At 49.3% G+C, this 17,298-nt stretch overlaps 1 protein-coding gene across 5 annotated transcripts in view; it reads left to right on the top strand.

The window, feature by feature from the left end:
- The window catches only part of LIMS1 (LIM zinc finger domain containing 1), an 82,804-nt gene that overhangs the window by 39,321 nt on the left and 26,185 nt on the right, over positions 1–17,298 (top strand). The window contains exon 1 of one of the 5 annotated variants that reach the window (XM_005212661.3): positions 11,054–11,305. The exons of 3 other annotated variants lie outside the window; for them this stretch is intronic. In XM_005212661.3, the coding sequence (XP_005212718.1) occupies positions 11,199–11,305 (107 nt within the window). In that variant the 5' untranslated portion in view covers positions 11,054–11,198. Of the gene's footprint in view, positions 1–11,053; positions 11,306–17,298 lie in introns of those variants that run through there. One more of the 5 variants, XM_010809979.4, reaches the window with a different exon arrangement.

Here is a 17,298-nt window from a genome sequence, read left to right as displayed (position 1 = left end):
CTGAGATCCCAGAAGCCTCATGGTGCTGCCAGAAAAAAAGAATCTGCTGACCCTGCCATGGAGGAGGTGAGCAGTCATGAAAACTCTGTTTGATATTAAATTTTAGACATCACTACATTCAGACCCTCTCAAGTTAAATCCAGTTCTGTGGCAATGGCCAGATCAAACTAATCCTCACTTGATCCTCATGAATGGACTCTTGTGATGACCGTGAATTTGCAAACTTCCTTCCTTCCTGTTGTGGAAGGAAAACTGGAGACTTGTCAGAGCACCTGGGAGCTGACCTTGGTGGGAGTGGGAGGAGGAGGGGGGACATCTGTGGGATGTGGGGTGATCTGAATCAAGCCCAGCACATGGCAGTCAGACCTGTGCTCACCTATGGGAAGGTTTGTGTATGTGTGTGTTTGGGCGGGTGGCTAATTTATTTTGTTCCTTTTTAGTGCGATCCCATTGTTTGTCGATTTCCCCATCTTACGAGTCTCAACTGGATGCTGAGTCCTGCTCCCACTGGAGGGGCTGAGCCCGCACAGGCCTGGGGTCAGCTGTGGGGTGCAGCCAGGATAAGGGGCAGGGCAAACACCCCTGTACAGTCATCACAGACCCCACCCCACAGAGTGAACAGAATGTAGTTAAGCCAGTGGTCTGCTCCCTTCACCAAGTTAGTGCCTGAGTGCACACGATCTCACACGAGGACCTGTTTCTGTATGTCTATTCAAGACCGCCGGGTATATGCTGTAGGTTTGCGTCTCTCTGACCTGGGTGTTCAGAAGAGAGGTGCTGATCTCTGGTGAGGTCTGCTGTGATAAGCACCAGGGTCTGCACATCAGCCTCACACTGTGGACCGGCGTCTTCTCATGGTTTCTTCCTGCTTCTTCGCTCCTGGATTTGGAGTCTACACACAGGTCCCCCATTTGCCTACCAGGGCAAATGTCTGTGTCTGGACGCCAGCCCATCTCACCTGGTTTTGCTGGTGTTATGACTAATCTAACCTTCCTATCTCGGATGTATCTTACATTCATCCTTTTTTTTCCCTACAGTTCATGACCAGTAACTTTCTCATCACCTCTGACTGGGCTTCATAGCATAATGTTTTTAAAATTTTCCCTTTTTTCCAGCTTTTTTGAGATGTAATTTGACATGTAACTTCATGTGATTTTAAGGTGTATAATGTAATGATTTGAGACACGTATATAGTTTTCCAACACGTTTACCACGATAAGGTTAATTAACCCACCCATGACCACACATAATTACCATTTTGTTGTGGTGAGAACATAAAATGTCTACTCGTGAAAGGACTTTCGCGTATACAGTATTGTTAATTACTGTCCCCATGCTGGATAGCACATCCCCAGAGCTGATTCGTCTCATAACTGGAACTCAGCTCTGTATCCTCTGACCAGCATCTCCCCTCCCCACCCCAGCCCAGTCCCTGGCATCACCCTTCTGCTGTTTCTGTGGGTTCAGTGTTGTTTGATTCCGTGTGTAGATTCGATCACATAGTATTTGTCTCTCTCTGTCTGATTTATTTCACTTAGTGTAATGCCCTAGCAGTCCATCCATGCTTTTGCAAATGGCAGGATGTCCTTTTTTATGGCTGAGACGCTTTCCTCTGTGTGTGTGTGCGCGCATGCCTGTATGTGAGAGAGAGAGAAATTTTCTTTATCTGTTCACCCAGCGATGGACCCTCAGGTTGTCTGTGTGTCTTGGTCATTGTGAGTGGTGCTGCCATAAGCATGAGAGCACAAAGCTGTCTCTGTGATCATGATTTCATTTCCTTCCAGTATACACCCGGACGTGAGATAGCTGGGTGACATGGTAGCTCTATTTTTAGTTTTCTGAGGAACCTCCCTACTCTGTTCAACAGTGGCTGCCCACACTGACATTCCCACACACAGAGCATAAGGGTTCCCTTTTCCCCCCACATCCTTGCCAACATTTGTTGTTTCTTGCCTTTTTCATAAAAGCGTTACTGACAGGTGTGAGGTGACATTTCATTGTAGTTTGATTTGCATTTTCCTGATGAGTAGTGATGTGGAGCATTTTCTGTGTACCTGTTGGTCATCTGTAAGTCTTTGGGAAAATGTTTTTTTTTGTTTTTTTGCTTTTGAGCTGTATACATTTTTAAGTATGCATCTTGGGGTATTAACTGCTTATGTGACATGTGATTTGAAAATTTCTTCTCGCATCTGTACATTTTGTTTTCATTTTTGTATTGTTTCTTTTGCTGGACAGAGGCTTTTCAGTTTGGTGTAGTCCCACTTGCCGACTTTGCTTTGGTGGCTTGCGTTCTTGGTGGTCACATGAAGAAAATCGTTGCCAAGACGGATGTCAAGTTGCTTTTCCTTTCTGATTTCTCCTGGAAGTTTATAGTTTCAGGTCTTATGTGTAAGTCCGTAATCCACGCTGAGTTATTCTTTGTGCATATGGTGTAAGGTTGGGGTCTGGTTTCCTTTGTTTGCATCACGTCATGCTTTCTGTGCTGTCGTCAAGCACCGTTCACAATTGGTCAAATAGGCTTCTAGCATTGGTTGCATACAGAGTGGTGGACACTTGGGCTCTCATTGTGGGTTACTTTCCTGGGACGCTGCACCTAAGAATAAATAACAATGCACCTTTTCAGACTTAATGCTGCTGCTGCTGCTAATTCGCTTCATTCGTGTCTGACTCTGCAACCCCATAGACGGCGGCCCACCAGGCTCCCCCATCCCTGGGATTCTCCAGGCAAGAACACTGGAGTAGGTTGCCATTTCCTTCTCCAATGCATGAAAGTGAAAAATGAAAGTGAAGTCACTCAGTCGTGTCCGACTCTTAGCGACCCCATGGACTGCAGCCTACCAGGCTCCTCCATCCATGGGATTTTCCAGGCAAGAGTACTGGAGTGGGGTGCCATTGCCTTCTCCGTTTCAGACTTGCTGCTGCTGCTGCTAAGTCCCTTCAGTCAAGTCCGACTCTGTGCGACCCCATAGACGGCAGCCCACCAGGCTCCCCCGTCCCTGGGATTCTCCAGGCAAGAACACTGGAGTGGGTTGCCATTTCCTTCTCCAGTTCGTGAAAGTGAAAAGTGAAAGTGAAGTCGCTCAGTCATGTCTGACTCTTAGCGACCCCATGGACTGCAGCCTACCAGACTCCTCCGTCCATGGGATTTTCCAGGCAAGAGTACTGGAGTGGGGTGCCATTGCCTTCTCCGGTTTCAGACTTGAGTTTTCTGCAAATCGTGTGCATGTAATACCTCAAGGAGCCACATGGTGGCAGAAGTGCAGCTTCAAACCTTGTTGGTTTACAAACCTGTTCCAAGAGAAGCACGCTCTGAGTCTTCTTTGTTTTTTTTGTTTTTTTTTGTTTTTAATGAAAATGTAGACTGTAATGCTTCCCGGGTGGTGGCACGGTCACAGAGTCAGACACGACGGAGTGTGTGCGTGCATGCACACACATACAGAGAATTAAATAGGAGCCTCCAAGTACCTATCACCCGCCTTAAATAAAGCGTTACAAATACAATTTTATCACTGGATGCACTTTACTGATGATTTTCCCTCCTACTTTTCCCCCAGGAGGAAACTAAGCTCTTGTTTATCCTTTTATTAAACACTTGTGTAATCTTAACAGTGCATATAATTGTTCATTCGCTCAGTCATGTCTGACTCTGCAACCCATGGACTGCAGCATTCCAGCCTTCCCTGTCCTTCACCATTTTCCGGAGCTTGCTCAAACTCATGTCCATTGAGTTGGTGATGCCATTCAACCATCTCATCCTCTATTGTCCCCTTCTCCTGCCTTCAGTCTTTCCCAGCATCAGGGTCTTTTCCAGCGAATCGGCTCTTCACATCAGGTGTCCAGCATTGCGAAGGATTATTTGTTCTTTTTCATGCAGAATCTTCTCCAACCAGGGATCAAAGCCACGCATGCCTCCTGCAATGGAAGCAGGGGATCTAAACCGCTGGACCTCCAGGAAAGTCCTTGTTTATTTTGTTTCAGATTTTATATAATGTGTATCATCTGCATTATATGCAAATTGGGCTTTTCTCTCAGCCTTGTTCTTGGTTCATTCATGGGTTATCTGTGAAGCTTTAGTGAGCTATCTCTCTTCTCTGGGATTCCCTCGTAGCTCAGCTGGTAAAGAATCCGCCTGCAATGCAGGAGACCCTGGTTCATTTCCTGAGTCAAGAAGATCCCTTGGAGAAGGGAATGGCTACCCATTCCAGTATTCTTGGGCCGGTGGCTTAGCTGGTAAAGAATCCGCCCGCAATGTGGGAGACCTGGGTTCGATCCCTAGGTTGGGAAGATCCCCTGGAAAAGGGAAAGGCTGCCCACTCCAGCATTCTGGCCTGGAGAATTCCATGGACTGTATAGTCCATGGGGTCGCAAAGAGTCGGACACGACTGAGCGACTCTCACTTTACTTTCACTCTCTTCTGTAGCTGTCCGGTGTTGAATGAAGAACTCACAACACGTTACATCTGTTTTTCTGTTGACAGACATTGAGGAGGCTGTCAATAGAGGGCTTGCAGACCAGGAGCTGGGGGCGTGGGCCCCCCTCAGTCCCCTGTTCTGTTCAACAACACACTTGGTCTTGAGAAAACTTGTTTTCTTAGAATCTTTGCCTTTTTCCCTGAACTCTTGGAAGCCCGAGTCTTCACCATACCCTGAAGGGAGATGGTCTCCAAGCAGTCCAGGAATCCAGTGACATCAAAGGTTCACGTCTGACTCTGTCCACTGGCTTTTTCTCCTGAAACTGTAGGAGGAAAGTCCGTGTCAGTGCCCTTGGTCTCCTTTTGTACCCTTGGTACCCATCCACCACATTCATCCAGGTCGACTGGGGTCCTGGCTCCAGGGAGGGAATGGGGCTGGTGGGACGGGGGATGGGGTGGGGATGTGGTTCAGTCTCTCCAGCCTGTGTTTAGTCTGGGGGTGTCCTCAGGGCTCCTGTGCCTGCAGTGGCGAGGAGACACCCTCCCACCCCACTGGAGTTCTTGTCTCTGGACTGATAGTAAAATTGACACAAGACAGATGAACAGGAGACAAAGAGGCAAGTCTTAATTCCTGTGCACGGAGGTCTCACAGAAGTGGGACCCAAAATGTGGCCAAAGAAGGTGGCTTTTATATTCGTTAGACAAAGAAACAAATTTGAAAGCAGTTGCCAGGACAAAGAGGGGCTTACCTAGTGGCTCAGATTGTAAAGAAAGTGAAAGTCACTCAGTCGTGTCCGACTCTTTGCGACCCCACGGACTATACAGCCCATGGAATTCTCCAGGCCAGAATACTGGAATGGGCAGCCTTTTCCTTCTCCAGGGGATCTTCCCAACCCAGGGATCGAACCCAGGTCTCCCACATTGCAGGTGGATTCTTTACCAGCTGAGCCACCAGGCAAGCCCCAGATGGTAAAGAATCTGCCTGCAATGCAGGAGACCTGGGTTCAGTCCCTGGGTCAGGAAAATCCCCTGGAGAAGGTCATGGCAACCCACTCCAATATTCTTTCCTGGAGAATCCCATGGACAGAAGAGCCTGGCAGGCTACAGTCCGTAGGGTTGCACAGTCAGACAGGACTGAAGCGACTTAGCACGCATGCACACGTGACAGAACAAAGAAGCGCAGGCTTTGGATGCTCAATTAGTGAAGAATCTGAGCAGTTTGGCCCGGGGTTGGTCCCCTAAAGAGGCTGAGGGTTTGTTTGTTCAGGTTCTCTGTCCACTGATAAGCACATCCTTTATGGAGGCTCAGCTCCTGCCTCGGGTGATGGAGGAGGGGTCACAGTGTCCCTGTTGCATCCACCATTCTTAAGTACCTTTAGTTTAGAGTAGTCCATCTGCCTTCGAGGAACATTTGGGGGCAGTTCCCCCTAGGCCCCTCACTGTGTGTCCCTAGAGCTCCTGGGTGGGCTTGTCCACCTGAGAGGCTCAGGGCAGACCTCCTGCTCACTAGTGGGCCTGAGCTTGGGCCCAGGGGCAGCAGCGAGGCCAAGTGTTGCTCCACACGCCCCCTTGGTGGCTCTGCTTGTCTAGACGCCGACCTGCTTTGATACTTGGTCACCTCTTCTGAACAGCGAGGGTAGTGATGATCCATGGCTGGTGGGACCGGGATGAATGCTGGATGGACTGTGAGCTGTGAGCAGTACATAAGCTCCGCACACAGCACCACACGGACACGTCTGTCTGTGTCCCAGCCTTTTCTTTTGTAATACTTTTTGAAAATCTTAGATTCAAAGTGGATTTAAATGCTGGCTTTCCACAGGCAGGATTGAGGCAGAAGGGGTGCAGCCTTGGCTCCCTGTCTGGTCCGTCACCCCCCTCACCCCCTCCTCTCCCTAAATGCCCTCCCCCCGGTCTCTCTGAAGCCTAGGCCTCCTGGCTCCCAGGTGTGTGAGAGGGGTCTTTGCAAAACAAGTTTGATCTTCTCAGGCCCCTGTGGTTCCCAGGCTCTTAGGATAAAGAGACCTTTGAGAGACAACCCCCCACACCCCCACCCCCGCCTGACTCTCTAATCTCATCCCCGCCCCCTCTGTTTCTGATGGATGACTTTCATCATCGAGGCTCCCCAAGAGGAGGAGGGGCGCTCTCGGACTGGCAAACAGGTTAGGGACCGTGTTTTTGGTGACTTCTTTTCTGGACGGTGGATTCAGCCCTCTCACACACTGCTGTACTTGAGTTTGAACCTGTGAATGAGAAACATGGGGTCTGAGCCTTCATGGATGACAAGAAAGCCAGTGTCTGCGGGGAGGGAGTATGGGGACTGCTGTGCTCCATCAGGGAAACTTTGCTTACCCCAAAGGTGATTACTCATGTGATAAAATGTAAACTGAAAAGGACTCGTTTCCACTGAGTTCAGAGTGTTGGCAAAACAAAATTCTTCTCTCATCCTACGAGGAGATTCATGGCCTGGCAGCCTGGCAGTGTCCACTGTTCAGGCGTCTGCAGCCTGAGGCTCCCGGTCTGGGGAGGGGGCCTGACCCGGGGCCCACCCAGTGCTGGCCGGGAAGCCTGTGCAGCTTCAGCCCCCTCCTCCAAGGAACCTGCCATGCAGGACACTGGCAGCCCATTCTTCAAGGCAGAGGGTTTAACCAGCTCTCTTCACTCCCCATGGCCTGAAGGAGTGCGTGGAGCAGGCACACTGAGAACCTCGCTGACTCAGCTGAAGGGGCAGACCAGGGCCAGTGTTCTAGTTTTTCTCACAAAAGAAAGTGTTCATGCTCATGGGAGGTGCTCAGCCCTACATATACACAGTGTCGGGGATTCTGCGAGGAAAGTAGCATTTCCCAAAATCATGGAAGGGATGTGCCTTTATGATTCTCACTTAGGTAACGTCGCATGTTAAATGTAGAAGCAAAACAGGGTTAGGGTTAGGAGTTTCAAAGCTCCGGGGCATTCATCTCAAGCTTAGCGTCATCATAAACTGACAAGTCTCTTGGAATCAGTTGGTTGGACAACTAAACCAACTAAGAGAACTTAGGGAATGCCTGCTGTACGGTGTACCTGGCCTTGTCGGCCAGAGATGAAGTAGCTGTACAGCTTCTCTGGGAGGGCTGGTATCTGGTGGCGGAGCAGGTGGAGACCCTCGTCCCAAAGCCCACTGTGAGAGGGACGCCTGCAGTGATACTGAGCGGGGGATTGGCTGGGGTAGGGGGCACTGCAGGGTTTTCCACTACCTTTGAGTTTATGTTTGGGAAGACCTCCTGCAAATGTGGAGGACAGAGAGGAGGGTGAGGCCAGAGGCAGAGATGAGCTGGGAAGTGGGGAGAAGTTGAGGAGGATAGCAGTAACTCCCCTGAACCGGAGTCTGGCCGCAGTTGAGCTCAGGGCTCCCCGTGCCAAAGGCAGGGGGGTCCCTGTAAGTCCCCTGCCTGTGCCCTGAGGTGGAGGCAGTGTTGTGCTCACAGTCATTGCTGAGGCTCACTGACCTTTATCAGACTCACAGATGGTCCATGACCCCCAAAAGGTGGGGCCCAGGGTCAGAGGTCAACCTGCAGAGCAAGGCCTGGTGCGATGCTCCCTGGACCTTCCTGTATAGTCATTTCATCTAAGAGAATAAACTGGCAGAGCCGTCAGGTCCCAGGAGAGCCCGGTGGGCGGGCGGGCAGGTTCACAGAGCAGCCGCCCCTGTGGTGGGAGTTGGGAGGTGCCCCTCAGCGGCGTGTTTATGAACCTTCAGCTCCTTGGCAGCTGATGGGCAGTAAAGGTGGGGGCGGGGAGCCCGGGAGCTTCATCAGGTGGGAGCACTGCCCTACTCTGAGAAATGAACTTCCCATGTAGACACCCACATGGCCTCCCTCAGTACCAGATGCTTAGACAGTCCTTTGAAATTTAAAACTATTTTTAAATAGCCCTGATCTCCACCCAGGCTCAGTTGACAACTTCGGTGGAAAAGCTTGAAAGGAAGGAACCAGGGATGTGAGATGCCCTTGTCGCTGCCTCCTGTGCACTCCCCCTCCCTCTTTCCACACAGAAAACTTTGCTGGGGGTAGGTCACCCCAGCTGCACACCCCGCACAGCAACTCCCAGTGAACTTGGGCCGGAGGGACAGCTCTGTCTGTCTCAATCTGTTGTCAGTAAAATGACAGTGGTTAAAAGACCTTTGCCCAAAACCTCGGGATTTAATTTTACCCAGTTGGTAGCATATATTAGCATCAGTTTACTGAAATTTCTATCTGTCAGCACAGCTATTTTAAAAGTCAAAGGCCGTGAATTGTTTCGGTTTGTTCTTTTTTTTTCCTGTTCACATCCTTTTAACCTTAGACTCATCACCTACAGGATTCATCCTACACAGAAGGTGTTTCCTGTCTCGTCAGCTTTACTGGTTTCCAAGCCCTTTCTCCTTGTCAGCGGGCCGCCTAGAACCTTCAAAAGGTCTCTTAGAAATGAAGCTCTCTTAACAGAGACACTCAGACTTAGAGAACCGACTTATGGGTTAAGGAGGAGGGAAGGGACAGTTAGGGAATTTGGGATGGACATGTGCACCCTGCTATATTTGAAATGATAACCAACAAGGACAGCACAGGGAACTCTGCTCAATGTTATGTGCCAGCCTGCATGGAGGGGGATTTGGGGGAGAATGGATACATGTATATGTGTGGCTGAGTCCCTTCGCTATTCACATGAAACTATCACAATGTTAATAACTGGCTATACCCCAATACAAAATAAAAAGTTTAAAAAAAAAAAACACCATGAACAAAAACCAAAATCAAGCTCTCTTATTTACATTTTCTTATAGATACATATGTCCTGTGTTATAGGACATATCCATATAACTATGTTATAGTCCTATGTTAAAGTTTCTGTGTCTGCAGTGGCCACAAGTAATTGTGTTCTATTCATTAGGTGTCTTACCTGTTTTGATGCTTAGAGTAAAAAAAAAAAAAAAAAAAGATTTTTTTTCTCTGCGTTTTTCACCAGTCATGACAAAAACTATAAGAATTAGACACTTTAGGAGTCCTGATTTGAGGTTTCTATTACTGTAAACTTTCAACTTTTCTGTATTTTTTGGGGAGGGGTCTCAGTAGGATTCTAGAGCTTTGTATGAAAGGTATATGTAAATCTTCTATATTTCTCGCATTTATCTTGAATAAGCGGGACAGTGAAAGTCCAGGAGGTACACAGCTGTCTTCTGCTGCTCTGCCCAATGCCAAGGCTCCCAAGCACCAGTTTTGTGTCCCCTCCCAGAGAGAGGGAAGGCAACACCTGTCACTTCTTTGCTTTTACCTTTCATCACTAATTAAATCTAGAGTGGTAACAATATTACTTGGGCTTCCCTGGTGGCTCAGACCTTGAAGAATCTGCCTGCAGTGTGGGAGACCCGGGTTTGATCCCTGGGCCTGGAAGATCCCCTGGAGAAGGGAATAGCAACCCGCTCCACTGTTCTTGCCTTGAGAATCCCGTGGACAGAAAAGCCTGGTGGGCTACAGTCCATGAAGTCGCAAAGAGTCGGACACGACTGAGTGACTAACACACACACAACAATTACTAATTTCCCCAATGCATCTTCTTTAAAACCGGATATTGCATTTTGATGGCAGCTGTAGAAAGTCATGTTTCTAGTGGGCGATGGGATCAGGGTCGCAGCCCCAGGGAAGCCAGGGCTGCAGTGCTGAGTGAAGGAGGGAGACCAAGAAGAGACCCTGCTTCCATGGGATGCCCCAATACTTGGATTCACAATAAACGTCCTAGAGAGGGGAGTATGTTAACTCTTTAACTCTTGGAGTGAAAAGAACTTTCAGAGCCATTCTGCTCTCAGCCTGGAGGAGATCCTGGCAGGAAGATGCTGACACAGACAGAAATTGCCGGAACCACAAAGCCAGGCTGCTGGCCGAGAGCAAGAGTGGCCTGTCCTGAGAAGAGGCTGAGTCAGAGCTGCCTGCTGTCTTCCTGGCATCCTGCAGGGCCGGGTGACAAGGATGTGTCCCTATTGTCTGTCCCCCATTCTGCAGACACCCACCTACACTCTTCACCCCAGGAACCAGACCTGCCCTCCTTACTTGGGGTCAAACATGCAGGGCTCCTGGGCACCCAGGACAGTTCTGGGTAAACTTTGGGCATCTCAGGTGAAAGGACCCCAGGCGATCCTGAGTTGAGACAATCCCCGAATGGGGGTTGGTAGAAGAAACCACTTTCCTTTCAGTTATGAATTTTTGAGTGACATTTAATGGGGGAGGAAAGAAGGCACTTCCTTCCTTTCTAAAGAGGATTTAGAGCTCAGTGGAGAGGGAGGAACTAGCTGATGCCTTGAGAACTGGGCTTTTTTTTTTTTTTTTTTTTTAAGGAAAATGTCCCTATGAGCTCCTGATGACCAGGCACTTCTTGACACCGGCAGCTGCCTGTGAAGTGTTGGTGGGTTTCCTGGCAAATAGAACAGGGCAGGCCCCTCCTCTAGTCGCTACCTTTCAGGGACTTTTCAGCCGGTTTTGATCAGAACGATGCTGGTAGGATTCATGCCGGCGCCGGTGTGATGGCTCACCGCCGCCAGGCTTTGCCTGTTGGTCAACACGTGAGCACCAGGTCCCCCCGCCCCCCCCCCCCAGGTGCAGGCGGAGATAAGCCCGGCCCAGGGAAGGGGTGCGTCGGGGAAGCAGGAAGCGCCGGGCAGGGCGCCACCGCCCCAGGCCTCTCCCTGGGCCAGGTGTGCCCGTGGGACAGGACAGTCTCCGTTGGTGCCGGGCTCCGAGGGTCGCGGTCGGGGGTCGGGGGCGGGCCCTGGAGGGTCGGGAGCATGACGGCCTTGCAGCTGAAAGAGCTCTCGCAGTCGGGGCTCTACCGCCGGCGGAGGGACCGGCCGGACAGCCTGAGGCTCCCGGGGCAGCGGGAGGAAGTGCTCAGGTGAGTGGAGCCGCGAGAACGGGGATGGGCAGCCTGAGCTCCGCGGGTCTCTCTTAGTCCTGAGTCCGCCACCAGTAATGGTAGAGCTGCGGACGGTGGAGACATGCATCCCTTTGGCTTCTTAGGACGCGTTTCAGAGGAGTTTTTCTCTGCTCTTTAGGGGTGAGGTTTGTGGATGGTGTCTTGGTGGGGGTCGGGGTGGCTTCGAAGGTTCTTTGTTACTGAAATGGATTTCACAGAGGAAGGCAGAGCAACTTCTGAATGTACCTGGAAGGGAAGGAAGGACATCACAAACCCCAGACCTTTGTAACTGAGGAGCTTAGGAGTTTTCTATTTCCATAACTTGCCTCAGACAACACATTTTTAGTTTTTGTTGCCCCTACTGAATTTCTTTCTTAGGTTTTAGGTTCTGAAAAGCCCCTGCCACATTAAGCTATGGGTTAAACTGCTGTGTTCGCTGTGAGGGGTAGCGGCTTTGTCTGAGGGAACCCTGCTCCTGACACCTATGCTGGGCAGCACATCAGTGTGTTGCGGACCCTCTGTTCATGCATTTGATTTTTCCACTTAGATGTGGGAGGAACAAATACATTATATACTATTGCTCTTTCTCCTATGGATTTATTTTTAGAGTTTAATTTATTTAAAGGAAAAAATTGACAAGGAAGCTCTTTAAACATATTAAATTTGTCTACAAATTTACCACAATATCTGTACTTTGGGAGGGAAACGTTTATTTGAAAATTGTCCACTCTTGTCTGCATTTGAAGAGAGCTGCAGCATTAAGTCGCTCAGTGGTGTCCAACTCTGTGACCCCATGGACTGTAGCCCGCCAGGCTCCTCTGTCCATGGAAGTCTCCAGGCAAGAATACTGGAGGGGGTTGCCGTTTCCTTCTCTAGGAGATCTTCCCGACTCAGGTGTAGACCCCATGTCTCCCGCATTGCAGGCAGATTATCACTGAGCCACCAGGGAAGCCCGGTGTTGACACCAACGTTATTTGGATTTTTTTCGCTGTGACTTCGTGTGTCTCTTAGCTGCATTCAGCCATCTTAACTTTGAACTGACTGGATTAAACAGGTTTTTTGTTGTTATTGTCTGTGCCATGCAACTTGTGGGATCTCAGTTCCTTGACCAGGGGTTGAACCGTGGCCCCTGCAGTGGAAGTGCAGAGTCTTAACCATGGGACCACCAGGGATAAGGATGAGGTTTCATGGGAATGTTGAACGCATCATGCTTGACCAGAGAGGCAGGTAATCACGACCACTGAAATGAACTCCAATCTATTCTTGCTCTGAGAGCAAAAACTTACCCAAAATAGTTTGATTTCAGATTTGAGATCCTAAAGAATTTACTTTTTAAAAAGTTATATAAAACAACATTTGAGACCAGCCGTCTTTGATTTATTTTCACAGTTGCCAGAGTCCCCATGAATGAGCCTACCTACACGTCAGAGGGGCTGGTTACCTGTGTAGTCATAGAGGCCTTTGAAACAATGCGATTATTTTCTTTTGTCTGGAGTTTACATCACCGGAAGAAGAATCATTCTTAAGGTGTATTGCCTGTTGCCTTGGGTTGAGGGGTCGTGTTTCTGTTGATTCTGCTTTGTCGTCCCCTGGTGATAAGAAGGGATTTGGGCTTCTGCCATTTCTCTGTCCCCAGGTGCAGGGAAGTGACTGTGTATTTTAGGACTGAGAGCTTAGCCAGGAAAAAGTCCTCTATCGATCTAGAGAGGCAGGGTTTTCACCTCGGAAGTCTGTGTGTAGTATCAAGTCATGCTCCTCGGATAATAGGGGTGGAAGGGCTGACTTTGAGGTTAGACACGCCCAGTTCAGGCTGCTGGGTCAGGAAACCTAGATGAACCTCAAGAGGCTCCTCTTTAAAACAAGGATAAAGATCACTACCGTTATTCAGTGTTAAACCCTCGCCACTGGCTTAACAGGAGGTAGTGTTTTGTGTGAATGTTGCCCTGTGTGGGTTACTCACTCAGCTGACACTCCTCCGATGTCTCCTTGTGCGCCAAATCAAGACACCGGGGATGAAGGCCTACTGTGTGCTGGGTTGAAGCGGGGCCACCCTGAGACACCAGGGATGAGTGCCTACTGTGCGCTGAGTTGAGATTGGGCTGCCCAGGGACACCGGGGATGAGCACCTACTCTGTGCAGAGTCAAGGCCATGCCACCCTGGGATACCAGGGTCTGGGTCCCAGAGGGTCACCTGCAAGTGTTCCTCCCATGAGCTGCTGTTGGACTGAGCACCTGTGACACCAGGCACCTCAGAGTTGCACAAAACCACGCTAACTCTGACCCCCACACACCTGTTGTTTTCTTGGCACGATCATGGATTCAGGCAGAAAAAAACAGAGACTAGCCTGGCTCTGCTCACTGCCAGAAGATGTTTTCCTTTTGAGTTGAAACTGAAGACTGTGCTCTGCAACAGGACACATGTGTCTAAAGAGCACACAAGAGTCATGAAAGTTCTTCCTACCTCAAACTGAAACTGTTTAGAACAGAAGCTTGTGAAAGGCTTTCCTGAGAAACACTGCCGGTATCCACTTTAGACACAAATGTTCTTATGTATAATCTACTTTTAGAAATAATCATGAAGTATGTTTCACATTCATACAGATCAGTGGTCCCATCAGCTTCTTAGAACTGCCACAACAAGTACCACACAGCCAGGAAAGCTTCAGATGCAGAAATATGTGATTCTGTGGAGACTCGGGGTCAGAAATCAGCCTGGCAGCTCCCCCAACAGCTGCAGGGGGTCTTTCAGTGTGTCTGACTTGTTGGGCATCACCCCACCCTGGCCTCTCATTGCATGGCTGTGTCCTCCCGTGGCTGCCCCCCCGTGGCTATGTCATCCCATAGCTGTGTGTCCTCCCTTGGCTCTGTGTCCCCTATGGCTGTGTCTGCCCCGTGGCTGTGTCCCCCATAACTGTGTGTCCTCCCTTGGCTGTGTGTTCCTCTGTGGCTGTGTTCCCCCATGGCTGTGTTTGCCCCCGTGGCTGTGTGTCTTCCTGTGGCTGTGTTTCCCCCCACGACTGTGTGTCCCCCTCATGGCTGTGTGTCCCCCTCGTGGCTGTGCATTCCCCTGTGGCTGTGTGTCCCCCTGTGGCTGTGTGTCCCCACGTGGCTTTGTCTTCCTGTGGTTGTGTGTCCCTTTCTGTGGCTATGTCCACCCCCCCGTGGCTGTGTTCCCCTGTGGCTGTGTGTCTTCCCGTGGCTGTGTGTCCCTTTCCGTGGCTGTGTGTCCCTTTCCATGGCTGTGTTCCCTGTGGCTGTGTGTCCCTTTCCGTGGCTGTGTCCACGCCCCCGTGGCTGTGTTCCCCCTGTGGCTGTGTGTCTTCCCGTGGCTGTGTGTCCCTTTCCATGGCTGTGTTCCCCCTGTGGTTGTGTGTCCCTTTCCGTGGCTGTATGTCCCTTTCCGTGGCTGTGTCCACCCCCCGTGGCTGTGTTCCCCCTGTGGCTGTGTGTCCCTTTCCGTGGCTGTGTCCACGCCCCCGTGGCTGTGTTCCCCTGTGGCTGTGTGTCTTCCCGTGGCTGTGTCCACCCCCCCCGCCGTGGCTGTGTCCACTCCCCCTGTGGCTGTGTCACCATGTGGCGTCTTCCTCTCTTTCTTTTCCATCTTTTCTCCCCTCGTAAGGGCACCAGACACGTGGGTGTCACACCTGCCTGTTCCAGTGCACCCTCAGCTTGTACCTTAGTTAAGTTGGCAGACACTCCATTTCCAGTAAGGTCACATTCCCAGGTACCAGGGTCAGGACGTCTGCACGTCCTTTAGGGGGCAGAATCCCACCCATAGCAGTGTTTTTTCCCAAATAGTAAAGATCATCCCAGTGTGCAGTTTTTTAGAAACAGCTTTGTTGAGGTGAAACGAATGAGCTCAGTAGATACACAGTTTAATGTGTGGCTGGATCAGTTTTGACAAGTACCACCATCAAGGTTGTGCAAGTCCCCAAGTCCCAGCCTGTGTCGGTGACCCTCCCGCGTCCCTTAGGACCCTTGGCCACTGTGGTCGTTCTGGCTGCATTTTCATCTTCTAGGGTTGTGTATAAATAGAACCATTCAATCATGTACCCTCTGTATTCTTTTGGCTCTTTTAACTCAGCATAATTGTTTTGAGACAAGTCCACGGTGCCTGACTCGGGATCATTCAGGACTGCTAAGCCGTTGTCCACTTATAGATTTACTGCATTTATTGGTTGAGGGTTGAGTGGCGTCCAGGTCTTGGCCGTTTCAAATGATATTTGCATGAATGTTCACATACAAGTTCTGTGCTTTCCTTTCAATTGCAGGGAAAGGCGGGGTTGTTTGGTGGGTACACACTTAATTTTTTGAGAAATGGCTAAACTGTTTTCCAAAGAGGCTGTACCATTTTGTAATCCCGCCAGCCGTGTTCCAGGAATCCATTCTCTCCACATCCTCCCCCAAACTTGTTGAGGTCTGGGGCCTCAACTTTTAGCCTTTCTGGAGCATGTACTGACGTCTCCTTGCATTTCTCTCACCATTTGTGAAGTTGAGTGTTATTTCTTGTGTTATTTATACAAGATATCCTGTATCTTTTTTGGCAAAATTACCGTTCAGTTTTTGCCCATTTTTCACTGTATTATTTCTTACAGTATTCAGTTGAAACAGTGCTTTATGTATTCCAGATACAGGTCAGATATTGTCAGATACCTATTTTACAAAAATCTCCTCCCAGTCCGTGACTTGTCTTCTTATTTTTATAAATGTTCTTTGAAAAGCAGAAGGATTTTTTAAAATAATTTTACTTATTTATTTATTTTTGGCTGTGCTGGGTCCTTGTTGCTGCGCGGGTTTTCCTCTAGTTGTGGAGATTGGCGGCTACTCTCTACTTGTGGTTTGGGGCTTCTCTCTGCCCTGGTTTCTCTGGTTGCAGAACACAGGCCCTAGGAACTGCAGCTCCCTGGCTCAGTAGTTGTGGTGCATGGGCTTAGTTACATGTGGGACTTAGTTGCATGTGGGACTGCATGTGGGATCTTCCTAGATTAGGGAACGAACCTGTGTCTCCTGCATTGGCAGACGGATTCTTTACCATTGAGCAACCAGGGAAGCCCAGAGGTGTTTTTTTTTTTTTTTTTAATTTTGATAGTTTATTCATCTTTTTCTTTATATAAAGTTTTTGCTTTTTTTGTTCTATTTATGAAATCTTTCCCAAACACACAGTGGGTAAGATTATTAATAAATAATTTCTATATAAATATAAAATAATGAATCTTTATACCAGCTTGGCCTCTCTCACGGTTCCCAGCTTTTCTGGCTATGAGGTGTTCTCACAGGGTGCTGCACTGTTCACAGAGAAAGAAGGGCCTAGAAGACCCATGGTTGGCACTTTGGGAACCGAGTGTTCAGAGTGTGAACTCTTGACTACTCACTTAGGCCTCTCTCAGGTTTAGGCTAAGATTTCTTACCTGACAGTCAGAATACACCTGATCATATCTTAAAAGTTAAAAATTTACCAAGGGTAACCTCCTATAATGCCTGTTGGAACAAAATGGAATTTTTCTGCCTCATTGATAATTCATAGAGATTTGCCAGAGAAAATAGATTTTAAAAGCTAAAAAAATTTTGGGGGGAAGATCCCCTGGAGGAGGGCATGGCAACCCACTCCAGGATTCTTGCCTGGAAAATCCCATGGACAGAGGAGCCTGGCAGGCTACCATCCATAGGATCGCAGAGTCAAACACAGCTTGAAGCGACTTAGCACGCATGCACGCACACGCACATGACATTTTTGTGTCATAATGAATATATTGCTTAAAATTAAAACTAAACACTAGGAGAATATCCTGCTTTTTATCTTGCCTGAACATTGTCCTCCTGCCCCAGCATCTGTGTGGAGGGAGTCAGAGCTGGGACCCAACCAGGAATCAGAGCACAGAGAGTGTGTGCTGACCTCTGAGAGTCTCTGCTGCCAGCCTTAGTTCGTAGCTCTAGCACACAGAAGTTGTTGGGGCAAAACTGAGATTCTGCAG

This window comes from Bos taurus, chromosome 11 (assembly GCF_002263795.3).
Source record: "Bos taurus isolate L1 Dominette 01449 registration number 42190680 breed Hereford chromosome 11, ARS-UCD2.0, whole genome shotgun sequence".
Taxonomy (NCBI): Eukaryota; Metazoa; Chordata; class Mammalia; order Artiodactyla; family Bovidae; genus Bos; species Bos taurus.
The sequence above is the reverse complement of the archived record's forward strand: the minus strand, read 5'-3'. Positions and strand labels throughout refer to the sequence as shown.